Source organism: Bemisia tabaci, chromosome 2 (assembly GCF_918797505.1).
Source record: "Bemisia tabaci chromosome 2, PGI_BMITA_v3".
Lineage (NCBI taxonomy): Eukaryota > Metazoa > Arthropoda > Insecta > Hemiptera > Aleyrodidae > Bemisia > Bemisia tabaci.
Window position 1 is genome coordinate 42,484,069 of NC_092794.1, and position 27,381 is coordinate 42,511,449.

Here is a 27,381-nt window from a genome sequence, read left to right on the forward strand (position 1 = left end):
CTTCAGATTCAAAGAAAAATTAGGGAATTCTAAGATTAAAGAAATCGTTCACACTGTTAAAATGGTGGCAATGCTGTTTTGTGAGAGCAACATAATGTCCCTGAGACCCTGCACGATCGATTTGCCCTAAGGAAACAATGAGCATTTTAGTTCTAACGAGACGAGCTTGTTGTGGAAATATAGAGCGCACATTTTGGTACGGGGTTGACATTTAACGGATCTGTCGAGCTCCGAACTCAACATTTAAAGTTTTCATTATTCAACGACGCGCCACGACCTGGGAAGCGTGCGTTCGCTCAGCGCATCCTTTTTCGCGGGAATATTTCCTCGGGCGTCGTACATGCCGTACACCTACGTAAATTGCAGCTCGTCCCAGTGGCGCAGCTAGGAATTCTTTAAGGGGGGGGGGGGGGTCCATTCAAAAACGTGACGGTGAATTTACATTATTTTGTGTACGTCCCTGATAATATTTTATGTCTGCCCTCGAAAAGTAAAAAAAATGTACAATTAACGAGGCTACGGGAGGGGGGCATAGGCCCCATGGACCCCCCCCCCCCCCTTGTCTATACGCCACTGGCTCGTCCTTCTTTATACTCAGTGAAGTGATGTGTGTGTATTGTAGTGGTCCTTGGGGAGCAAAATCAGCGATTTCTTCGACATTTTTCCGCGCGCTGATTTTTTGGCATTCCTAATTTCAAAATTGGGATCGTTGAATTTTTTTTATTTATTTATTTTTTTTATTGATTATTGAGAAATTCTTACAAAATAACGATTTACGCGTTTCTTTGTTTTTACTCTAATTTAAGTCACTTCAAATCCATCCATTTTCAAGTTGAAAAATATAGCGCGCTAGCAGATTTGGATGTATTTGTGCTAAAAGGAAACTACGTTGCAAACGAACCCGATACACGTATAGTTCCTTTTAGCATAAATACTTTCATATCACAAGTCACATGATACTTACGAGTATCTTTACATGATTGCTGTTCAAGCTCAAGAACATTGCACCTTCAAAATTATGTAGTGGCACGACGGTGCAATTTGCACGGTTTACGACTTTCATGTCCATTTCATGCGACGTATTTTAAATAAATGAAGAGGGTTCATATTTCTTCAGAGAGATATCTCGAGCATAAACAAAAAAATATAAAATTGAGAATAAAACAAGACGAATGAAATTAACATGACTCCCGCTCATTCAGAGGCAAAATCAGACACGATTTTGTGAATTTTTCTCTCTTTCTTTTCCTTTTCTTGAAGTGAACGCAATTCGTTAGCGATAAAATAATTTTGATTTTCCTCGACGAATCAAATTTACAATTAGACAAGGCTATCGATCGATCGCGGGCGAGGAATTAATTGGCGGTCGCGAAGAAACCGGTCCTCCCCCTCCCTCATCAGCTCCCCCCCCCGGGGGGGGGGGGGAGGGCGGACCGGGGGCGGGTGCCTTTATTTATCGGAAAAGGAACGAAAAAAAATCGAGGGATTTAAAATAAAAGTTATAGTTTGTAACAACATTTAACATTCATTTTCAATTCTGAAGAGCACATTAGGAAAAGGGTTGGCGGGCGCGGTGGCGGAGGAGGCAGCGGCAGTGGCACATCGGGTCGGTGGGGAGGGGGAGGGGGGGCATCGAAGCATCGGAGCATCGGAGCACCCTCGCAGAATGAGAGTGCCGTGTAATCTTATTAAATTTACATATTAATCAACGGATTTTAATTATATCCCCCTCCGCAAGAGAGCGCGCTAGCATCGTCATTTACATTAATCCAATAATTGCACGGAGGTTTCCTTCCCTAATTAGCAATTCAAATGAGTTGCTACAGCTGCAGCCAGACTCCACCTAAATTATAAACTTTAATCAGCATAGAAATTCTCGGCGCGAAATTTTATAACTAAATACGGAACCAAGTTAAACAATAATTGCGCCATGCCACCCGCGCCCTACCGCCGCCACCGCCATCCCCGTCGAACTCTCTGCCTACTCTGCCCGAGTTCCACACTCGGCGGGCCCGGCGGATTCGGGTCCGGGCCACGTTGCCAGATTTCCCGGACTTCCGATTAATTGCACGGGGTCAAAGGGGTGAATCCTGGCACCGTCTGGCAACCGCGGGTCCGGGTCCGCGCCAAACCGATGAATGAATTTGTAGAGACGCGAGAGGCGGAGCCGCCGCCGCTGCTCTCTGATTGCCGCTCTTTTCCCGGGGAGAGGCGCGACCCCCCCCCCCCCCCCCCATTCGTCCGCTCTGGTGTACCGACACGGGGAAAGTGTATCCTCGCAGGTACTGATCTCTGATTGGTCGAGGCTCTCATGGGGACCCGTGTAGACCAACGAGGTTGTTAGAGGAGAAACGTAGTATTTGAAATACGGTCGTGTTAGCAGTTCGCCTGCAATTTTTAGTATAGGCAACGCGGGCACTGATCTGTGATTGGTCGAGGTTCATGGGGGCTCGTGTAGACCAACGCGGTTGTTAGAGGAGAAACGTAGTATTTGAAATACGGTCGTGTTAGCAGTTCGCCTGCAATTTTTAGTATAGGCAACGCGGGTTCTCATGTCGACGGTAGCACCGTGAAGCGGCATGCTTATTCCGAATACGGAAAAAATATTCTTTTATCGGACAGGATTTCGCGACTTTAACTGCGTATCAGTTCGCCTTCAACTTCTAGTGTAGGCAATATGGGTTATCACGTCGTCGAACTGTAGTATCATCGTGAATGTCATGCTTATCCAAAACAAGCAAAAAATATCCTTTCACCGGACGGGGATACGTGACTTTGAAGCCATCAGTTCACCTCAACATGGGCTTCCACGTGGTCGGATTGTGGTATCGCCGTTTATGTCATCCAAGCTTATTCAAAATACACACAAAATATCCTCTCACCGGCAAAGAGGAAGTGATCTTAACGCCATATCAGTTCGCCTTCAACTTTTAGTGTAGGCAACATGGGCTCCTACGTGGTCGAATAGTGGGATCACCGTAAATGTTATGCTTATTCGGAGCACACACGCCCTCACACACCTCTACCCTCCCTCACCCTCACATGCAAAAAATCTCTTTAACAAATCTTTAGGAAAAGCTCTCAACGCACTCTGCAAAGCCCTCAAAATTGGTTGTGAATAAACTTCAGAGGAAACCAAGAAATGACTAAGAAATCAGAGAAAATGTGGATACAAAATATCTTCCAATAGATGGATCATAAATATATATTTTAAATTACGATTGATCAGTATTCTTTATAATCCTTGCACTAGCGAGTAGGTGCAGGAAAAGAAATTAATAATAAAAATAAAATGATTAAAACTAATCAAACGAGAAGTCTTGAATATTCTTTATAAAAATAAATGGTTAGAAAGTAGTAAATCCCTCCCGCATGCAAGATCCTGTCCCTGAACCTCTTCTCTTCATTGATTATCAACGGCTCCAATACCCAAAACAAAACGCGCGTATATAACCAATTAGAAACCGGTTCAGTTTTTCTGCACTGACAAGATAAACATAACAATCCTTGCCTCGTGTAACAGGGTCAGATCCTAGTATCAGGCATCATCTGTAGGTTAAATCCCGCTTTTGAACCCTGTCTCTAATTTTGCTGTAGAATTTAAACCTTTCGTCATAAGATTCCGGCCAAACGGATACATGGTAAGAGACGCAATTATTCAAACGACGACGGGCCATGTGGCAACCTCTACTTTCAGCTACGAGGGAGATGCAGATGCTACCTCTGATTGGCTGACGGTCTCTGCCAATTTCCGCAATTGGCTACTGGGCCCGTAATGATTAGCTTTGACGGCAACCAATGAAGGGGTTCTTTCACGGTGAAACAACTTAAAAACTATAGACGAGAACTGTATATTTGTCAGGAGTTTTCTGAGGAAATTGCCGGTGGGTCAATCAGTGTCAATATTTATTTCCTAAAAAAAAAAAAAAAACAGTTCCTTCTTCAAAGTCCTCGAAATGGTAAACGGCCATCTACATTTACAGTCTCATCGCTGAAATTAAGTATACAGCCATTATACCCCATTTGATCCTGCGGCACGCAGGACAGGTTTCCTCTCAAATAAGTCTAAAGATAAACGGTGAGGTTGTGACCATGAAGCGAATTTTATTTTGAGCTTTGGAATTATCTTTCACACAGCTTCTCAGCTGCACACTTTATTTTGGTTCAAAAACTCGGCATCGGCAGTAGCGATTTTGCAGGTTGGCAACATTGTTTTTCTTCCATTTAAATACCTTAAAAGTATCGAATGTTTTGCCTCACCAAGAATCGATTGTTTTACATGCATTTACAACACATTTGGAGGTGAAACAGTGTTTCCAACTTTCAAGAATCATCGCCAGATACAGGGCCGGATTTTCCTACTTGCCGCCCCATTCTCATTAGTTTTGAAACATCAATAAAAACCATCAATAAACGTGCCAGCGGGGGAGGGGTACATAAGACACGTTTACTCGTGTTGAACACATTTTTTGGGAAAGCCCTGTCAACACTACTAGCAAAAGGTCACGGAACTTTGCGCGAAAGTCAAGTTTCGTAAACCTATCTCTTATGGACAAGGCCTTCCATCCATAAGAAATGAACGAAAATATTATGAAAGAACAAACACAAAAGGTTTAATGATTTTAACTTCCGCCGCCGCGCCGCGCCGACCGCACCGTGTTTGGCGCAATGCGTGAAGTATTCACGCAGTTTTGTAGGCGCCATGCGTTTCACGCTGACCGCACTGTGTTTGGCGCAATGCGTGAAGTATTCATGCATTCTTGTGGGCGCTATCCGTTTCACGCTGACCACAATAACCGCACTGTGTTCAATTAATACGTGAAGTATTCGTGCAGTCTTGTAGGCGCTAATATGTGTTACATGCCGATTGCCGCGCTGAGGGCTTCTCCTTTTCATCTCAAGTTCTCGTCATCATTTCTCCCTAGATCGCGCCGTTCCAGGCCAAATTGTGTGTTTGGTTTCTCTCTTAACTCGACTAATTAAAGGTGCTGTCTCTTGTATCACTGAAAGACTACAAAATTAGAAATTACTATACTCTCAGGAAATGAGAGATTTTGTAGCCTTCTCTCGTTTGTATTTTTTTTTTTCTAAATCCGATTTTTTTATATACCTACATTTAAAAAAATTGCAAAATTTGCCGCCCCCTAGATTTGCCGTCATGGGCCGCGGCCCATGTGGCCACCCCCTTAACCCAGCCCTGGACAGGTATCAATGATTCGGTGACTTAGAAACGCAACGTCTCAATGCGTTCCTGGTGAATTAATTTCGATCTACCTCGCAACGTCCCGAAAATGTCCCATGCCATCGGTATTAATCAAATTTGATCAATCTGACTGCTAAATTTCGGTCGATAATCGACGAGGAAAACCGCATATAACCTCGGAAAAATCGTGAGCCTCAAAGTACAACTTCGCTCATTGGCGGTGCGAGAAGATGAGGACACAATTCGTCGCTCCTCTGACGTAAGGGCGTATTTTTATTTCAACATGAGCCCCGAAAAGCATACAGTTATACGGAGAGAAGAGCTCATGTGGAAATCGAGATACACCCTTACGTCAGAGAAGCGACGAATTGGAAGGTGGAGTGATGACTCAACTCTTGATTCTAATTTAAAATAGGACGGTACTTATGCAATAAACATCTCAATGCATCTGCCAAGTTGAGGTTTGCGATCGCTTTAATAAAACTCGTTTTTTAACCATCGTTCTTTTTACGATGTTCCTAACGACCTGAAGAGAAAATAGTCAGATTAAAATGCGCTGTAGTATCAAATGGAATTGAAGGCGGTTTTACCTCTCAAGAAAATAATGCAGATTCGGAAGTGTTAGATTCCACGAAGCGCAGTAGATTTGAATTGAAGTATCTTCCTCCTCTTTTTCCCTAATTCGAAAGAATTTTTTATCTAAAACTTCTACTCATTCCAGCTGTTGTTACATTCGTATAGACGAATAGAGCATTCTAAAAAACATTGCATCGTATGATTGTTTTAAGCCTACGATCAAATACTACAGTAAAGTGACAATATTGTAAATTGGAATCGTCCTTTGCTTATCATTGCATTTGATGGATGAATTTTCTGATGCTGCTTTTATTGTCCAGCGCAACGTTCCTCTCACAATTATCACCGATTAATGAACATGCATGTTTCAATATATAGCTGAAATTGTATATCAATGCTTGTTTTTCAGACCAAATTGATTGCATTAATCAGGAGCGATCTGTCTATATTAACGGAGTTTTAAAAATAACGTACACACCATTTTATTCCTGTGAATCTGTGACAGGCGGAGGTTTTTCCATTAATCAAAAAAGATCTACACTGTTTTAACAATGATGCACAGTCATCTCTCATGTTATAATAGATACGAAAAAAAGTTTAGAAATACTATGTCATATGCGAGTGCATTGTCAACGTATTCATTTGAATTTTTTATTTTTAGTTTGGAGCTAGGGGGAAGGAAGGGGGACTCACTAGTTTTTTCCTGAATTTTTAGCTTGATAAAATAAATTCCTACAAAATGGGATGATTGCGGAGCATAGTGAGGAGTCGCCGTCAATCGTTTCACCCTTTCATTTTTCGATCGATTCATGTCGATCGAATCCATATCCTCCTTGATTGGAGCTACACCTGCTCCATAATTAAACACACTCCTAATTCCAATCCGAGGTTCTCGACAATGTTTGTTGCTGCTGGTGTTGTGAAACGGACTCAAATCTGCGCCCCCCACCCCTCTCCCTCCCTACCAAAAAACTAACAAAAAAAGTCCGACAGGAAAGCAGGCGGAAAATGCGGAAACCCCCCCCCCCCGGGTTCCGCTTCTGGGCGGGCGGAGCGGCGTGGCGGGGGCGACACGGGTTGGGGGTGGTGAGGGGGGTGGCGAAAAAAGGTGCGAAAAACAGAGCCGGTATCAATCACGGGGGCAATTTAAATTCAACCGCGGTGGCGCCGAAAAGCGAGAAATCCGCCAGCATACGGCGCGTCACATTGGCGGGCGGGGAGTCGCTCATTTTCATCTCGTGCGAGCGGATAATGAATTGAAATTGTTAATTATATCGAGAAATAATACGGCATACGGCGGATCGCGTAATAGGCGAGCCAACGCTTTTGTGCGAGCTTTAAACGGGCGTTTTTCGAGCGCGTGCATTTCGCATTTCGCTTGCTCCTGTTGCGAAAACACGGATTTCCACACCGCTATGAGCTCTAAAATACGCGGTTGTATACGAACGACAGGGTTTATCTCCAAATTCAGTTACGGTTTAGTGTCGGTTTGTGCAGCCGCATAGGGCGCAAGGTTTTTGTCAATGATGCGCCCCCCCCCCCCCCCCTCCACCCCCTGTGCCATCAATGAAGTGCAATTGAGAGCACAAATTGCCTCTTCAGTGTTTATTTTTACCCCTGATGATCACCTGGCATGTTTACCGTGACCGATTAACGGCCGAAATTTACCCCTCTATTTCACACGAAACCGGTGTGTAAGTGTGCCGTGGACCGGCATACCGCGATTCCGCAGGGTTTACCTGAGAAACAAACCCGGAAAAAGTGGGTTTTGACGGTAGAATGAACTAACTTGAAATATTAATATATTACCTGCCATAATATGTCACTCCTCTGACGTGTTGGGCATATGTTTCCACACTAAATCGTGGGGTTATGCAAAAATTAGGGCTCACGTGAAAATTGAGGTTCGTCATTACTTCAGAAAAGCGACGACTTGAATCGCGCGTTCTCAAAAAGACTTCAGCGCCAGAAATGAAAATATGATAAGAAAAAATTGACTATATCCCAAGAGTTTTCGATACTTTGTAGTGAATGGCCTATATTTCACAGAAACATTTGTTTTCACCATCATCACAAATTTTCAAAGCTAATGAGTGTGAGTATCGCTGAAGCTGAAACACAAAATGTTTCTGTAAAATGAACGTTATCGATCGAAAATATGGAGAAATCTCGGGATCCCGGGAGTGAGCCAAGTTTAAGCCTTGCCCGCGCCACACGGGCACATGAGTGAAGAGCTTTCAAAATGGGCACTAATTCTATCGTGCCCGAAGTAAGTGATTTAGTCGTGTTGCATTGGCGTGCTTTTTTACACCCAATCCGGGCTATGGCTCGTCTTCTTCAGAATTTGATTGAAAGTTAGATACTCGATTCTGATTGGTCCAAATTCCAACAGTGATGCGACAGTCGTCCATTCAAAAAATCCACCGAATGCAGTCACAAAAATTCTCCTCAAGTTCATCTGGCCGAAGATCTTTGAGAGGCTAACATTCGGCAAAGCCATCGATGAGCCTTTTTGAGGTTTTTCGACGAGGCTCTACTTTGACCGTGTGTTGCGGGCTTTAAAGCTACGCCTCCTTTTACACTCAAAAAGTTGCTTCTGAATCATCATCATCATCATCGGGCGAAAAAGTTGACCTCCGAATTCAACTTTTGCCTCACCCGTTTACATCGCTGGGGTCCGCGAAATATATCCTCTCCGGTCTCGGCAACGGCGAATTAACGAGGGAGTAAGGACAACGCTTGTCGCTTCGAGGAATTCGACTCCCGTAAAAATCCACGCGGAACATTCGCAACACTTTCGGTTCCTCCAGCGATCGTTACTCTCCGCGCGGGACAATGAAAATCCGATTGCAGCCAAGTTAACAGTGCATAATTAACGTCATTTAATGAAGAAAACTCGGGTTCAATTTCAGCGAGAAAGTAAACGTATCATTAATATACTCAGGTCAAGAGGAAATTCGGAAAGAGGGGGAGACCCCGGCGACGGGGGGGGGGGGGAGGGAGAGAAGAGAAACGCAGGAGACAAAACGAGAAAGAGGTGATCCGGAGAGACGGAGAGGGACGGACGGGGAGGGGGGGCTTGTAATTAGAAATGGCAGGCGGCAGTGCGAGGGTACATTAATATTGCAAAATGAAGCTCATTTACATTTAAATAAGGTTTAAGCCCCCCTGCCATCTCCCCTTAGGACCCCGAAGCCCGCCCGAGCCTTCGAACGAAATATTTCTCTCCGTTCATTAGACATGGCCCCCGCCCCCCCTCCCCGCCCCCTCCGCGGCACCGCCAAATACGCCAACTTCGTCGAGATTGTAGCACACAATGATGTTCAATATTATTATAATTTTATCTCGCTTTAATTAAAATTTATGTAATTTATATAATGTCTGCCCATGCCCCGGGTATTAATTATGGTTTCGGCCCGCGGCCCCCGGGGGGGGGGGGGCGGAGCGGGGGGGTACAACAACTAGCATGACATGTGTCAGATTACTTAGCCGCTCGGGTTTCTTTTTACGTGCAGCGTAATTAATTAGTAGGTAATTAGGTTTTGCTGATTAACTAGCGCTGCCATTCTTCCCGGCCGGAGATGGACACACCCAAGACCCGGGCGAGAGCGGTCAGGGCCTCTCGGAACGCACAAATCTTGCCTCCCCCCGCGACCCTCCCCACCCCGCCCTGCTCTTTCCAGTCCCTCGCATCGCATCGCATCCCTGCTCAACGTATTGATTACCGTAATTAGCAATCACGTTTCGTATGATCTGTCTCCTTCGGCGCGGCGTTACTAGATCGTGCGCCGCGCCGGCCGGAACCGCGTATCTTCCCGAGGGTTCCCGGTGGAGATGCGCGGTTCTTGCGCTGTGGCGCCGAGTGCTCCGGACTAACTGCGTCTGATCCGGAGATTGGTCGGTGGTCGGCCGATAAGATCTCATAATTCGACGGATACGTTTAGAGCCGATATTTTGCCTCCTCGCTCTTTCGCAACACTTGAGCGTCGTCGAGCAGAAGTGATCTATCTGCATTGAAGGATCTGAAAAAATGCGCATCGCTTAAGGTTTTTTTCAGTTTGATTATGTCATTTATTGTTGGTGTAAAAATACAGAGCGATTCAATGACTACGTGAAAGACTTAATTAATAGTGTTGGTCCAACACACGGCACACAGGCCATGCCTCAAGGAGGATGATACTCAAAAGAATCACTGCAGTGATAATTTTTCAGGTATAGCCCAACGCTATGATTGTAGCAGACTCACTGAAATATTGAGACTCTTCGCTTCAAAACTTGAATGAAAGTTCAATTTTTACGCATTTTTTAAACATGGCTCATAGTATAGGGGAAAAATGCGAAACCGCCGAATTTGCAACTTCTCGCGAAGTCGCTTTACTTATTTTAATTCCCGAGGTAGTGCCTGATACAGTCTTTATAGCCGTCCATTTGAACTTTTTTCCTTTTATCAGAAACTTTCACGGCAAAGCTCAGAGAGCAATTGGCCTTACGTGCAACTTTTGGTTTATTTCAAGAGCGGAGGAATGAATTTATACATCGAAAAGCTTAACATTTTAGTTCGATGTTAGTTGAAGTCAGTTTTTTTATCGCGCGAATCATGCTCTACGTAAAATCTTTATTAGAACACATGTGACAGATAGCTTAAATCCGTTCTTTTTCTAGTGGCCTGTTTAGTATTGAAGATGGAAGATCTCCAAACACAGCATTTGAAGTGTTGTCTTGTCGTGTAAGGAGGGGCTAGAACTGAACGTAGAAGTCGAGGGGCAAAAATGATGCGTGTCAAGGAGCCGCGCGCCGCGCCGCGATGGTAATGAATGATTATGAAAATGATGGGAAAAAAGTACAGCAAAACAGGATACAAATCAACGTGCTCCTGAGTCGAGAAATTGCCTATCTTGTGCAGTGTAGGCGACTTGTGAGCGTGCTGAGGACGCGACGCTGGCTACGCGGCGCCACGTCGCGGCAGTGTCCTAATAACGCAAAACGATCACCGGTGGAGGGTGCGTCGGTGCACGTTACTGTACAGCACTTAAATGGACCACATTTTTCGATAAGGAACTATAATTTTTGACTCAGTTTAGAAACAACGGATGTACCATTAATTTCCATTTCCACGTAAATATTTTGCCAGATGGAGCCTGAAATTTCAGTTCCAAATTGCAAAACGTAGTTCAAATTACGCTCATCTATTCATTGTCGTGGTTAAAAGGTTCGTAAGTAATACTCGAGTTGCTCTCAATGGACTACATTTCGCAACAAGCAGCCAAATTTGCCATACTTTTGTTTCCAGTGCACTGCAGCCTGATTGTTGAAATGTTGTGTTGGTCTGGTGGACATAGATGACTTAGGTTAAATAGCGAAGCGTGATTGGTCGATTATGTCGGTTGGAAAGGGACGGCAAACTAAAGGCACCTCTTGAGTATCCGACAGTATGTCGTCCATTCCACCTGACAAATGCACGACAAAGCAGCGATAAGACATAGCCGACCGATCACGCTCGGCCTTTTAACCTATATCATCTATGCCTACCCGATAAACACAAAATTTCAACCATCAGACTGCTGGTCTTGTTGTGTTGTACTGGAAAGGAAACACATGGGATCTAAAGTCACTCTAGATTCAATAGGATTTTTGCTTGAATCAAAACGAAATCCGCTTAAATTAAGAGGCTTGGTTCTTGATTGAAACTAGATTCTGATTGAATCAAGAGTACTTTTTCTTGTCGATGTTTTTGAGAGGCTGGACACTAGATCCAATGTGTTTTTTTCCAGTGTGTAGTTTTGCCTCTAATGCCAGTCTTCATTCGTTTAAATTCACCGAAATTCAGCTCGGATAGAATCATTTTTTCCAGTAAGCCGCACAAGAGACTACTTCACAAATTCTATTTTTCCCCCTATTGAGTTTTGATTACTATGCATCGGTCGGTTGACTATCGAAGAGGACGACCGCTCGCGAGTCGCGTTCTCAAAACCCCTTCAATTCTTGCCGCTGCAATTGGTCACACGCGGGCCAACGGTCCAAACCAAACCCGCGGGAAATACCTCGTGCGCACGGACAGGGAGATGGAGGACGGTCCGGTCGGAGCGCATTGACGTTCGACGGCGGACAATTGAAAGCTCTTGAAACGAAAATTAAATAAAAAAATGGGAAAAGGTTATTTTGATGGAATACGTTATATTTATTTCGAAGAATAATTAATTGAATTAAACGTATGGGAACGCGGGCGCGAACGTAGGCGTCGAAGCGTGCAAGCGCGAGCGCAGCTTAAACTCGAGCCCAGGCGCCGAATCTCCTCCATAAATACATAAATAAACGCGAATCCACACGTGATTTCCGATAGACGCGGCAACAGCGCTCATGCCAGAAACACGAGTTTCCACAATGATAAAACAAGACAGACGCGAGGGAAAAAAATTGAAAGTAAAATACATAATAAAAAAGCTGATAGTGGAAAGGTAAATAGGAAAAAAGAATTGTTTGGTATGGAGACGAGAAAAAATGTATTAAAAAGCCGAGCCTTACGTTGAATTGTGTTTGACACATGTTTTAATTAGTTTCGACGGCGATGCGTTTGACGGGCACCGCTCGGCTCTCAATAAAGGTGTTCATTTTTCAACGTGTACATTAAACAGTGACCCAAGAACCGTCCGGAGAGTTTTATTTCGTTTCGTTTCATTTCACTATTTTCCGCGCGCGCGCACGTAAAAAACCGCTCGAGTGGACCCCGAAACAATTAACATATCGGAATACGTCCTCTCATGCGTGTGCTTCTCGGGAATGAGTTGTTTGGACGAAAAATATTGAGTTGATAATTGATGTGAGTTTAATATGTCCATGACTGTAGTCGAAAAATCGTATGCCCACTGCAATGGTTCAAAATCTCAGATATTTTAATTTTTTTTTTTTTTTTTTTTTTTTTTTTTGCTGCAAAGAAATTAATGCCAACTATCGGACGGACCAGAATACTGCCATGCCAAGGAAGAACGCCGTATGAGCCTTCAGACGTTGCCAAATTTCCTTCGATAGAAACTGAATTTATTAGAAAAATTGTGGATATTTTATCCAAAATTGTCAGACAATTTTGCACGCAATTTGGTCTAAAATATCTGAAAAGTTCAAGTAAAAATATGCATGAATGTCATCAAAAATACATGTTTTATCAATGGAAATTTGGCAACTCTCCGATGATCATACGGCGTTCTTTCTTAGCACGGCAGAATATCTCTTGGATAATTTCGACGGACGTTTTTGAGTCGCATTGTGAAACATTTTGGAGCATTGACTATCACGGAGCGAACTGCACTCTTTTTGCAGAGAGTCATGCATTTTTAGGGTGCTAATTTCACTTCGCATTCGTGTCACTCGGGATTTTGGGGTGCTTCAGTGATTTTTCTTCTTTATGTGAAGAATATTCTGTGAAAATTTCAAGCCATGATGTTGGATCGGCCTCCTTTTAAAATATGAAATAAGAGCGGAGATTTTTAAACATTGCAACTTGTCCAGTGTCCACCTCCTGACGTGTGGTGGTTGTAGTGCTTGCTCTATGATCGGGAGGTTTCAGGTTAGATTCCCAGCCAGTTAACCCGAGTTTGATGGTCTCAATGCATGAACAACGGTTCATCTGAGACTGGCTTGATTAGGGACTGAATGGGTATGAAACTTTAGGTACTGCGAGTGTGGGGGTGACAGAATATTCTATACTTACATTGAGAAGAAAAATCATCGAAGTTTTTAAGAGATTACTCATCGGAGTTTTCCGTGTAAAAAATGAAGTATGACGGGAAGTCCGCAACGCCGCAAACCGAGATAAAAGTGATTTCTGCTGTTTTGCCATCGATTTATACAATACACATAACATGCCGCTTTCTTAGAGCATTTTGTATTCTCCACAGCCCCCAACCGCCACTCTCAACGATTTTTCTACAGTTGATAATTTAATTTCAAGAAAGTTACCATCAAATAATAGCATGAAAGTTTAATACTTACAAAGTCGTGATAAAAATCGCGGGGTATCGATATCAAGTTCAAGACAAGAGTAGGAACATGTTCAATGGGTTGAGCACAAGAGCATTGTTGAAAGGAACTTGATACCAAGTGCCACTTTTTGAAACGAAAAAATTTTAATGCATGCACGATTATTCAGAAAATATTCGAAATCCGTCCTGGAAGTACCAATTAAATTTACATCGCTTCGATGAGAAGGGGCTGATTTTGATGTCCCCCCAAAAAGAGACAGAAAACACGCAAGTATGGCTCACAAATAAAGCCACGTCAGAGAAGAGATATAAAGTTTCGAAACTCCAATGCAACCGATGAGGGTCGAGGCCCCCTCTCCCGCGAAAAATTTTAAAAAGAGGAAAAAAACTCGCAAAAGTGAAACAGTTATAAATATTAATAAATCGAGTTACGCCGCAAATGTGTGCATCCGGCGAAAGCAGAAAAAGGGTAAAATCAAAATATTGCGAACGGGATGAAAGGAGAAAAAAACTATTTTTTTCCCTTCTTTTTTTTAAGTTCAGTGTGACCTTAAACAAATGCAAAAATAGTCATTTTACATCTGTATTATTTTTATTTTAATGACCTACCGCACGAGCCTGCACAGGGGGTGGAGGGTGGGACAGCGGCCAACCTCGTCTCCGCGTGTTTTCAAAGACTACGAACGAATAATGAACCGAATCGGTTCGGGTCTCTAAAAAACCGGGTAGTGAAGGGATGACGCGATACAGAGGGAGGAGAAGGGGTTAATTTATATAATAATTCCCTGCAGCTAACAAATAAAAATACTGTCCATACGCACATAAATGGCTAAAGTCACAGGGCAGCTTGTTTTCACCGTTTTTTCCCCAAGCGATACGAATATTTGCCATTTGCTAGCCGCCCAGTTTTTTTCTGTTTTCATACCCACGGTCCTGTCATTAATTTCGCCGTAGGTGCTAATACAATACAGGCGGAAGTAAACTTCAAAATTCATACCTACATTGCCTACTTGCTGGACATTTATAGTTGAGAGCGTAGAGGGAGTATGCGAGCGAGATTATCAGTGGTTCAAAAATTGTTTAGAAAGCAAATGCGAAAACGGACGCTAAATTGACTCGGTGGAAACTATTGCGATCAGAGCTCAAGAGTTCATGGAAATTGTCGTATTCGAGGCCCACGGAATCCTGATCTCAAAGTTTCCTTCAAAATTCCAGTCTCAGGTACCTGAAAGGTCACTAGAGACCCCGAATTCCTAACTTTAAGGACCCCATGACCCCCGAAATGCTAGTTTCAGAACCACTTCAATCCTCAAAAATCTCCATCTCCAATCACGTTAGAAGTGAGGAAAAGAAGTCTAAAGTTCCATTATACCTCGAGACTCGATGCTAAAACCTAAGTTTAAAGACTAACTTCACGTTCAAAATATTTTTGGACCGGGGACAATTTTCGATGAGTTGAACTTAAAACTACTTACAACTCGTTTGTTTTGCAAAATGCGACTTGTCTAGTCTCTGTTAAGATTGCCGTGATATCAATGAGAGGAGGGCTGCGATAGGGTTGCGCGAATTTTTCTGGTGCTGGAAACTCACATGTTTGCGCGAATATTCAATATTTATCAAAGAAGCGTTAATCTGGCAACCCTGGTAGTTTGTGGTAGAAAACGACACCGCGGAAGACTGTTCATTCCTTCCTCATTTACGGGCATGTCTCTCTTCAATGGATAGCCCTCGCACTACAAATGGCCCAGAGAGCTTTCATAGACATGTAAAAAGTGAACTAGGAGCATGCGGTCGCTACGCGGCCACCAACCACTAGAAAACACTATCTACACGTAAAAAATCGTAGAACGACCAGGTACAAGTATTTTAAGAGATGAATGGATTCATAACCCGACGGATGCACCCGAGAGAAAGCGTATATTTATCTCTAATTTCAACGTTATGCACAGCTTTTATGTTTTATTTTTAATAAATGTTTTAAAACAACTACGAATAGTTTCTCTGATAAAGTTTCCGCGAATTTACCTGAATGATCTTAAATGAAATTATCGAAAATTTCGACGCAATATTTTCGTTTGTTCTATTTTCTTTCTTATAACCAATATAAAAATAAATATCATCCGAGTTTCTGAATCGTTACAATGAGCATACATATTTTCCCTTTAACTATGGTAAAATCTGGAGCAGCAAATCAAAAATGATGGCGCGCAGTCCTATAGCATTCCTACAGTCTTGTGAGCGCTGATCTGCGTTTCACGCTGCCAACTGACTGACAGCACTGCGTTTGGCGCAATGCGAGACGTATTCATGCAGCCTTGTAGGCGCTAATATGGGCTTGACGCCGCCCGCACTGTTTAGCGCAATGCGTGAAGTATTTCTACAGTCTTACAGGCGCTAATACACCTTTGACGCCGGGCGCACTGTGTTTGGCGCGATATTATTCGAACTCGCGTTAGAATAATCGTGGCATCGAATAATAAAACTTTAAGGCTCATGTTGTGTTTCGACGCCTATGAGCACTCCAACGTTGCCTCGTTTCCTCCGATTAAATACTTTTCCCGAGAAAAGATAGGAAAGTTCTTTATACCCGCAACCATTTTTCAATCTTTTCACTTCATTTATCATCAGAAGGTAAGACATCGATAAATTGTTAACAAACTAACCTAAACTAGCGTTAACATAAAAATGCGTTTCTTTTCGAACTGTTTCCTGTTTTGTCAGACTTCTACCTTAAATTAACTTCATTTTAAATTCGCGCGCATTCTTATAGCAGATGTTGAGATTTTTATTCGCGCAATCTTCTTATATTTTCTTAGACCTTTCGCGCTATCCTCATATATTTTCTTAGACCTTTCGCGCAATCCTAGATTACCGCCGAGCAATGGCGGTTCCCGCACTTTGGCAACACCGGATTTCCTCAATTTAAACCTATGTTAAATAATCGATTCTTTTAGGAGCACCTGGCCCCTCCAAGAATCGATACATTTCCATAAGTTTAAATGGAGAAAAGACAGTGTTGCCAGTTTGCTGCATCCGCCGATGCCAGCGAGGAGATCTATAACTCTCAATTTTTTTTTTTTTTTTTTTTTTTTTTTTTTTTTTTTTTTTTTGTTAGTGTTAATTTGTGTTACTTAATGTTAGTTTATTGTTCATGTTTCAGGAGAGCGACGAAGACTCGTGTAGCAGCAGTCGAAGTAGCTCAATCTCAGGAGCGGACTCAGTCTCAATGGGTGTCGCTCATACCGATTCTCCTTGTGCCAAAATCAAACTTCCTCCCCAGCTTCTGGGCGAGAATAAACATATCAACAGCAATTTATGTAAGTGAAAGTTACCCCTTATTTTCCCTTGAAGGTGTGGTGGATAGACGATCAAAAAACTCATCCAAAAGAGAGGAAGTGTGCCAGGATTTATTAGTCTTAAAATCATTACTTCGCATCATTTTCCACAAAAAAAAATAAAAAAAAAAAAAAAAAAAAAAAAAAAAAAAAAAACTATCGCAGAAAATTTTTCAACCAGAAATAAATTATGAATAGTAAGTGGCACTCCATTTTGATCAGAGTTGGACCAATTTGGTGTCCAATTTCGATCAATGTAGAATGTTGCATGGTAAACAACAGTCATCCGATGGTCAATTTTAATTTTAATGGGTCGCACTAAACCTTGGATTTTATTATGAATGTAAAAAATTCACAAAGAATTCCGATAAAAATTGTTGAAAGCCTTTTCTTTTTGAATGAATAAAATATGAATCGAGACTTACAACGTCGTAATCTAAGGCACGCATTTTTTTTAACGCAAGCCATCGATACATTCTCACAAAAAGTAACTTTTTATAAAAATATTTGAATCCATTCCTGTGTGAAAAAGTACCGATACCGAACAAAATTTATTACATCTTTTTCCGATTCCAGTGAGAAATAAAGTGAATGAAATCGAAACCCCTGGAATTGTTATGGTTCGGGTTCTTTGGAGAGTTTAATAAACTGCGATTTTATTCGATCCCTGAAAGAGCCTTAATCCGCAGCGGATCAACTTCACTCTGTAATTTGAATCGGTGTTGCGTGGGAGTCTTTTCATCGCTTTTCTCGAATGAATTACGACTTCATTTCGGGTGCTCTTTTGTGAAAATGATTTAATTACTCTTCGAAACAGTATTATTGGAATCCTCGAAATTATGCAGATCCAATGAGTGAACTGGCCAATCACTCGACTTCCTATAGGTAATAGATTCATATCGATCTGGTTTAATTATTTGAATCTATCGAATGATACATTTTTACTTTTTGAGGATTCAGATGTTCGCGTTGAGATCTTGCGATCGAGGGGCCGATGCATCGTCGTCTCTCTGCGGGCTGATTATTGAAATCGACAGACAAAGCAATAGACATGAGAGACAGAAGGAAAAATGAAGTGATCCTATGGGTTTAAATTGGTGAATGGAATGGACAAAGGAGGTGCGTAATAGACTGACTAACGGCAACCCACAAGAGACCCTACAGTTAGTCCATCCTTTCCCCCTTAGTCTATGAAGAGCACCCGTTTCAACCAAAAGGATCGCTCCATACTCCCTATGTCCTCTTTGTCTATGACTTTGTCTATCAATTTCAGTAATCAGCCCTCTGACGAAAGGCAAGACGTAAGAGCGAGCCTCATTTCCCACGTGAGCCCTGTTTTACATATAAATTCATGCTTTCTGGGGCTTATGCGAAATTCGTGATACGCGCTTTACTAGAATACTTACATAAGGAGAGTACGAACGTGTCAAAATGTGAAAATTTTACGGCCTAAAAGCGCAGCTGACTCTCTGACAGATTACGCTAGAAAATGTCGCTGCTGATCTCCAGATTCAAATACTAACAAGGCAAAATGACCAAGAATGTTTATAAATGAACTTCCATCCGCAAAAATGTCGGGGAAGATGCAAAAATGTCTAAATGTCTTAGACTTTAGCAAAAATATTGTTGAGGTACGTCCAATCCTGTATTTTAAGTATGGTTTTTATTATTTTTTTGTTGCAGTAGCTGGAATTGCAAACAATGTTTCAGCCACGAATCTACAGAGTCCTTTAATAAACACACCGCTGAATCTTAGTATTAACGCAAATGGTGAGAAATATTCGCAACTTTAGATTTAGAAAGACGATATTTAGGTATCCAGCGAGTCAATAAAGAGTCAGAATTCCTCTTTAATTGCCAAAGGTTTCACGGTGGTCTTTCAATGGAAACCCGAAACGATTAATTGATTTTAAAGAGATTGCAGCCTGAAATACTTAAGGAAACATTCGCATCAATTTTTCTGATACACCGACAGAGATAGTTAGATATATACCGCGTAGTGAAAACAAAAATACTCTACTTCATTAATTTTGAAACATCGCATTCGTTCAACTGATAAAGTGAATTTACAAAGTCGAGCAGAACTTTAGAGAAAAATTTCGGTTATTGTGAAGTTCTATTGAGCTACCGGTTGAGGTTGAAGATTTTTCCTTTCAAGTACTCATACAACTACTTAAAGTATCTTTCATGAAGTTGGGAATATGTTAAAAATTTCATTGTTGACGACACATATCTTTATTAATTGCATAATACAGTTTCATGAAATCATCAACTTCCATCATTTTTGGTAGTGTCCATTTCTTCTAATGTCTCAGAGTTAATAATTGAAAAAATAAAATAAATAAAGACACTGCACGTATATTGACACAAGCGGACTAATATCATCGATTGTTTGTCGGCCAGTGTGATGGGAACACGATTTGATAGGGGTTCATTCTTTACAGGGTCGACGGGAGCGGACACGAACCAAGGGATGACACCGCAGCTCCTTGCAACTCCGCAACCAGCCGCGATGCCTCAGTTTATTCTAGCTTCCGGGCAACTCGTCCAAGGCATCCAAGGGGCTCAACTTCTCATCCCCACAGCACAGGGTACACACTCAATAATTTCTCTAACGATAAAATTTAGAAATTTCACAATTACATAGGTCATTAGATTTCATTAAAAAGTATGAAAAGTTGTACATGTCGCAGGCGGTCAGCAATTGCCGTCAATTGGACTGCATTTTGCAATTTGGAACTATAAATTCTGGCTCTTCTGGAAAAACACTTATGTGCATAGGGAAACTAATGGCACATACGTTGTTTTTAAACCGGGTTAGAATTTATAGTTCCAAATTGCAAAATGAAGTCCAATTTGCAAGCGGCACCCACGAACAACGAACACTCGTTCAATTGCAAAAAATCACATCGATTTAAAAAAAAATTCAAATTTTATGACCGAAATTTAACCGTGATGCGTTCCGTAAAATGTAGACCTTCACGGAAAAAAAATTCTCGGCGTTTTTACCAAGGTCCGTTGGTAACTTTACCATCTCACTTTTTTTACCAATTATTGGTAATTTTACCAAGACAGACTGGTAAACTTACCTAAAAACCGGTATTTTTACTGGTTTTTTCAGGTAAGAATACCACTTTTATTGGTAATCAATTCCCGGTAACTTTGCCGTTTTATCTCGGTAATTCTACCATAGTCGATAAAAAATATTGGCGTTTTTACCAAGGTCCAGTAAAATTACCGAGAAAGTTCAATAACTTTACCGAGATTTCTTGGTAAAATTATCAATTCTATAAATGGTAATTTTACCAAGAAAAAACTGGGATCAAATAGAACCCTGAATTCTTGGTAATTTTACCCTTTTCTTAGTAAATACACCGAGATTTTTTTTTCAGTTTTCAATGAGCAAAAAATCGTAAATTTAAGGAAATTTAGAGCAAGCCCAAAAACTTCGCTTATCGCTACCCCTCCTTTTGTGCGATAAAAATGATCGAATTAAGCCACCAGAATTCCCAGGAATTCTATAATGGTCTCACGTGAGTACCCTAATCAGAGTCGGAAATTTTTGTCAACAGGAATAGCAACTCAAACAATTCTGACGATACCAGTGAACCACGTTACGAGTAACCAAGTAGTCAATTTAGCTTTAAGTAATGGACAGGTGATCACGACCACTCTGGCTAACCTACAATCAATGGCGCAGCCACATCATCTCATATCACCCCAAACTAACGGAGGTACCATTAAAATTATCTCGCTTTTATTCAATTGAGATCTCCGCTTAATTTTAGTATTTATTATTTTCATTTATATCACTAAGCATTCTCTCGCTGATGACGCAGCCACGAGAGGGTCGTAGGAATGTTGTTCTCAGTGCGATGTCACAAAAAGTAGAGTGCCTGTATAGCGAGAGTATAGACAGATGTGAAACTCCGAAAATTCATCAGGCCTTCACCGATGCCTCCGCGAACAAAGTTAGGGCCCAGAAATGCAGCCAACCTATGAATTTCAAATGTCTAGAGTGATTTACAAATACAATTGTTACGAACCGTCGTTTATAAAGCATGTGATTGGCTTACTTTTTGCATAATTTTACTTATTTTTGCGAAAGAACGCTCATTTATGTACATTCTTCGCCATCTTGGTTAGAATTGAAATCTGTAGGCTGGCAGTGAAATTTCGTGTGCTAGAAGTTGCTCAGAAGGGTGGCTGCACTTTTGGGCCCTAAGCTCTCCATCAAGCGATCTGTCCATACTCTCGCTATAAAGGTACTCTAACAAAAAGTAAAGGACACAATTTAGACCTCAGGACTGCTACTTTTAAGAGCAGATAAATCGATAATCGTTAAGTTTAGCAGACTACTGATGTATGGAAAATCGATGTTCAGAAAATAAATATTTTTCAGATTGATGCATGAGTGATCCATGCACTGGAAACAATAATGATGTATGTTACAAGTCGATTGGTTGTATCTGTTGTAGTCAAATTCTAAGACCTCTTCAAACATCGAAAACCAAAAATTTCTTAACTAATGTTGGTCAATTACTTTGAATTGCGGGATTTGACTATAGCCACATCACGGCATGTCTAGAATTCGGGATGTGTTTACGACATCATATCCATTTCAATAAATTCATCAATGTTTGATAGATTTACTCCTAGTTGATTTTTGATGGATCCGATGTTTCCGATTTATCGACTTATGGGACATCGACTGCCATAGAATCTATTTTCACTGAAGATCACACTATCCACGCGAGAAAAAAATCTTGATTTATGATTGATCGAAAGGCGTATGGTCTCTCGACGAGTCAAAGGCTCCTATAAGCGCATGCCCAGCACAGAAAGGGAGAAGACAGAGGATGCAATTCTCGTGTCCACTTTGGCAAAGAGTGCAGGAAAATCACTGATATTCTTCACTTTGCTTAACTTAAGCTTTTGCCTTCTTGTTTTTGGATAAATTCAGTATGAATTAAGATGAAAAAAAAAAAAAAAAAAAAAAAAACTTTTAGCGGTCAATTTAAGCTACTTTTTCCAGTGTAATTCAATGTTTTGCTTTCTATTTCCAGTCAGTCCAAGCCCGCCCTCAGCCGTGCCTCCCTCTGTTCACCCTGTAATTAATTTCCATCAATCAAGTCACAATGGTTCAAATACAACTCCTACGCCTCTCAGAAACCCACCACAAAATCATTTCATGGTAATTATTTATGAACTATCTTTATTTGTCATTCAGTTTGCTTTTAAATGTGATTCAAACTTCAGATGTCCGTTCACAAGAGAAAAAAAAATTCGGTTCATATTGAGCACCGAACCCTCTCGGTTCATTGGGTGTCCGAAATCTCGGTTTCAAAAACTGAGCACTGCGTTCCGTCCCCCGAAACTAGGTTGCCTGAACTCTGGACATGTTTAATACGGTAATTCGGTCCCTGTGACAAAACATTTTTTTTTCTGCATTGCTCAAAATTCTTGAGTGAAGAATGAGTGCTTTGTTCGACACCCTATTGAGTTAGGAAGAGGCTAGGTGGTAAAATAATGCTGGGTCCACACTACTTTGTCTAATGCCGGTGTTTATTCTCGATAAAATTTTGAACTCTAAAATTGAACTTCTTGGAATTTCTTGGACTTACGTTCCCCGCAAAATAATGTGGACCCAGCACTACTTTACCACGTTGCTACACAGTTCGGGCCACATTTTTTGTGTTTCTTTTCTTGTTATGAAGAAAACGAGGGTCTAGTTAATTTATTTTTCATGTCTTTAGAATATGAGAGACATAAACTGCTCAAAATTGTCCAGACGTTGATTAGGTGTATGAACGACAATCTCGCTCACCGCCATTGGAAGCTGAGAGAGTTTACTTTTCGACGTCGTTTGGACGAAAAGAAATTTCATGTTCGAAGCATTTCAGATTGGAGTACTTACTTGGATAAGGAAAGTATGGACAAGTCAAAACATAAAGCACATATACACGGAGAAAAAAAATCTCGCGTGGGACCCGAAGTTCAGGTCATATTATGGGTCTCTAAAGTTTCCGGGTCGTGCATACGATAACTTAATTTCCTGCTGCCGAAGTTCGGGTCACACAACTAAAGCACTTCGATTGGAACGTTTGGGAAGTTAAATTCTTCTCCCAAATATAAAATACATCTTTGGCACATTTCGGCGTTTCCCTCACGAAAGAGTGTAACAACAATTTGATATTGCCAAATTACCGTCGGTATAATTGCATATTCAGCAGGAGAATTTTGAGCATTTCTAACTGAAAATTTCACAGATTATCCTTCGGATTTCAACCAAAAATCAAAACAATTGTTGGACGAAAATTGCAAAGGTGCACTTTTGTAAAAAAAAAAAAAAAAAAAAAAAAAAACAAAAAAAAAATTGGTTGCGTCAATTTTGCAACCTAGGAATAGGGTAACGCTCCTTCGTTCGGGAGGAGACGATTGTGTTGGTTTCATTTTTTCTATTGATTTTACGTGAGTATAATGTGCGAGTTAATTTCTCTCCTGATAATGATATTCATCCTTGGATCTTATTTCTATTTCAGCAGGCGAAATGTGAAAAAATCTCAAACACGATGAACAACAATAACAATAATAGTATCAACAGTAACCTAAATAGCAACTTTCCTAGCAGTCACACGCTGAATAGTTCATCGGGGACGGTGACGTCATCATCATCTCCAAGTAGTAGACTTAGCAGCAAAAGTAGTGATCTTACCATAAGTACGGCAACAACAACAACTACTACAACTTCGAGCTCCGTTGTCTCGGCCCCAAATCACTATAGCAATGTTAATAGTCCGACGCACGATTTGTTCGGGGAATCAAGTGAGTGAATTATTTTGTGTAACCAATGTCTTTATTGTCAGGTTTACTGAGAGCTGCCACTGGAGAATCAATGGCACAGCTGTAACTGGAATATGTCTAATATCCTCTCATGTTTTGTTTCCTTTTTTCTTCTTCTTCTCTTGTTTATTATTTTTTTTTCTTTTGTTAACTTTATTTTTCTTTCTTCTATATTTTTTTCATACTTACGATAACTATACTTAGTTATCGTATTTTTTTTCACTTTCTTTCATTTTACAGCAGGAAAGCAAGAAACATTATCGTATCCAATTCAACATTATATACGTTGACGTTTTTCAGGTATAATTTTTTACAATATACAGGAGGAGCAATCCCTAAAACGCTGCAGGACGTTGTGTTGCAAAGTTCTCGGTTCGTAAAAAAACGTGAAAAGAAATTCGGCAACCTAGAAACCAGTTAAGTTAGTTCCGGTTTAAGTCGCTCAGTATCCGCATTCCAAAAACCATCCTGTGATGTTTCTGCAGCACTGTAAAAGATATTATATATCTTTTCGGGAAATTCGTGAACAGATTGTTCTCGGTTTTCACTTGAAATAATGGAGTAAACTTGAAAATTTTGTAACAACCAAGTTCTAAGTTAAATGTGTATTTCCGTAAATTTGCTGCGAATTTGTAACATCTGGTAATAATTATGTTCATCAGAAAGGTGTAAAAGTTCATAAAATGACTGCTTGAAAATATGCGCAACAGGGCCGGATGAAGGGGGTGGCCACATGGGCCGCGGCCCATGGCGGCAAATCTAAAGGGCGGCAAATTTTGCAATTTTTTTAAATGCAAGTATAAAAAAATAGCGGATTTAGAAAAACAAAATTACAAACGAGAAAAGGCGACAAAATCTCTCATTTCCTGAGAGTGTAGTAATTTTTAATTTTGTCCTCTTTCAATGATGCAAGAGACAGCACCTTCAATTAGTCGAGTTAAGAGAGAAACCAAACACGCAATTTGGCCTGGAACGGCGCGGCGCAGAGAGCAATGATCACGAGGACTTGAGATGAAAAGGAGAAGCCATCGGCGCGGCGATCGGCATGTAACTCATATTAGCGCCTACAAGACTGCGTGAATACTTCACGCATTGCGCCAAACACGGTGCGGTCTGCGCGGTGCGGTGCGGTGGCGGAAGTCAAAATCATTAAACCACATTCATTTTTGTTCTTTCATAACTTTTTCGTTCATTTCTTATGAATGGAAAGGCCTTGTCCACACAGAGATAGGTTTACAAAACTTAACTTTTGCTAGTAGTGTTGAAAGGGCATCCCCAAAACATGTGTTCAACACGAGTAAACGCGTCTTATGCACCCCTCCCCCGCTGGCACGTTCATTTGATGGTTTTTATTGATGTTTCAATACGAATGAGAAGGGGGCGGCAAAATACAGGCGGCCCATGCAGGGCGGCAAGTAGGTAAATCCGACCCTGAAGCGCAAACTATTTTTTTATCATCCCGTTACATTCCTGAACTTATAATTAAGCTTTTTGATTATTTTAAAAACGAATGTATATCAATCATTTGTTGCAGATCAACCCACAATAAGTCAAAGTACGGCGAACACTGTCGACGGAATCAATTTAGATGAAATCAAAGAATTTGCGAAAGCATTTAAATTAAGAAGACTATCTCTAGGTTTAACACAAACTCAGGTTGGTCAGGCGTTGAGCGTGACCGAAGGACCGGCTTACAGTCAAAGTGCAATATGCAGGTAAATCATCTTTTATGATTCTGTGTCTAAAATGTCATTAATCAAATAACGAAACGATTGTTTTGAGTTATATACAAAATCTTTTACGAAAAAAAAACAAAGGACCACGAAGAAAATGGGGGGGGGAGAGAGAGAGATAAGAGGGAAAGTTAAAAGGGCATGAGTCGCAGTCGATATATTTTAGCGCCTATGGATCACGAATTAGGCCACACAACTTACAACATCGTGCGTGCCCCAGTCTGTAGTTCTCTATTGATGTATGAGTTGATCAATAAATTCATCCATTGGTTGATCTTTTGATTTAACGAGGGAGGCGTTGGTATGTCGGCGCGAATAACGGTAAGACGCAGTAAAGATTTTTCTAGCATCAGTAATATGAAACTTTCCATACGTTCATGACGTTATTATTTACCGAATTTTAAGGAAATTACGGAATTGTGAGTAGCTTCTTGAGTCTACTATACTTATAACCTCTTTGAAAGTCTCGTATGTGCATAATTGAAATCCCTGTATACTTAAGGAAATTTGGCACTTGTCTTAATAAATTATTGTCTTTCGTGGATATATGTTTTCCATTAATCCCTATTTATAAGATTGGTGCCAACAAGCGGTGAAGTAAGATAACCCACATGAGTACGTGACAAAACTATACTAAAACTCACTCGACTTGAACAACCGCACTGAGGTAATAGCAAGAAAGACTCTGTTCCGTGCACTTTAAAGCTTTAGTTCTTAATAAAGTAATATCATCTGTGAGTCGAAAAATTAATTTTAAACGTTGGTTTCTGTTGTCCCCCAGTGCCCTGGCCACTCAGATGTATTGCGCAGCGCAACTAGCATCTCAACAACAGTCCATGTACGTTATTCCTTTTTTTTCTCTATGTAACCTCATTCATTTAATTATACCAGGCAAAACTGATCCAGACCACTTAAACACAGAAATATACGCTCAAATTTAAATATATAACTTTGCTCCTTTTGTTGAGTCTGCGGCATCAGAGCCGTCCCTAAATTATGTAACGCAATTGTTCGGTATTTTTTACTCCCCTAACCTTTGTAATGCTTATGTGGCGTAGGTCCCCAGTCCCTATCCGTTTACACGTGATAAAAAAATGGTGTAACGCTCTCCTAGACCCTCCTCCCCCCCCCCCCCTAGTGCGTTACGTAATTTAGGGACGGCTCCTTCCTTGTGATGTGACGTAAGAATCTCAATTGCATTAATTGCAACGTTTCGAATCAATCGAAAAGTAACTCCGTGAACCGACCGACAGCGATACAATCTTCTCCGAATCAATGGAAAAATTTCGATCGATACACGGGTTTGTCGTTCGATTCACGGCTTTGCCGACCGATTCAGGGATTTATCGATCGGTTCACGATTCGTCAATCAATTCACGGGTTCGTCGATCAATCCACGGGTTTTTCAATCGATTCACGAGGTTGTCTATCGATTCATGGATTATCGATAAATTGCCGGGCTTGTCGATCGATATAGGGGTTCGTGGATCGATTCACGGGTTCGTCGCTCGATTCACCGATATGTCGATCGATTTACAAATTTGTCGATCAAGTCATGAATTTATCGATTCATATACGGGTTCGTCGATCGATTCACGTTTTTACTTTTCGATCGATTCACGTCGATCGAATCGACACTGGGTCTCTTTCATTGTCAGGCGATCGAATCGACACTGGTTTTTTTTTTTTTTTTTTTTTTTTTTTTTTTTTTTTTT

At 41.1% G+C, this 27,381-nt stretch overlaps 1 protein-coding gene across 1 annotated transcript in view; it reads left to right on the top strand.

Annotated features, from left to right (window-relative positions):
- LOC109040107 (POU-domain protein pdm3) overlaps window positions 1-26,634 on the top strand; it is a 74,500-nt gene extending 47,866 nt beyond the window's left edge. The window contains exons 3-10 of the mRNA XM_072297337.1: window positions 16,916-17,072; window positions 18,774-18,860; window positions 19,535-19,681; window positions 20,663-20,824; window positions 22,157-22,284; window positions 23,633-23,915; window positions 25,468-25,648; window positions 26,448-26,634. Of these exons, the coding sequence (XP_072153438.1) occupies window positions 16,916-17,072; window positions 18,774-18,860; window positions 19,535-19,681; window positions 20,663-20,824; window positions 22,157-22,284; window positions 23,633-23,915; window positions 25,468-25,648; window positions 26,448-26,607 (1,305 nt within the window). The 3' untranslated portion in view covers window positions 26,608-26,634. The remainder of the gene's footprint in view (window positions 1-16,915; window positions 17,073-18,773; window positions 18,861-19,534; window positions 19,682-20,662; window positions 20,825-22,156; window positions 22,285-23,632; window positions 23,916-25,467; window positions 25,649-26,447) is intronic.
- The last annotated feature ends 747 nt before the right edge of the window (window positions 26,635-27,381 follow it).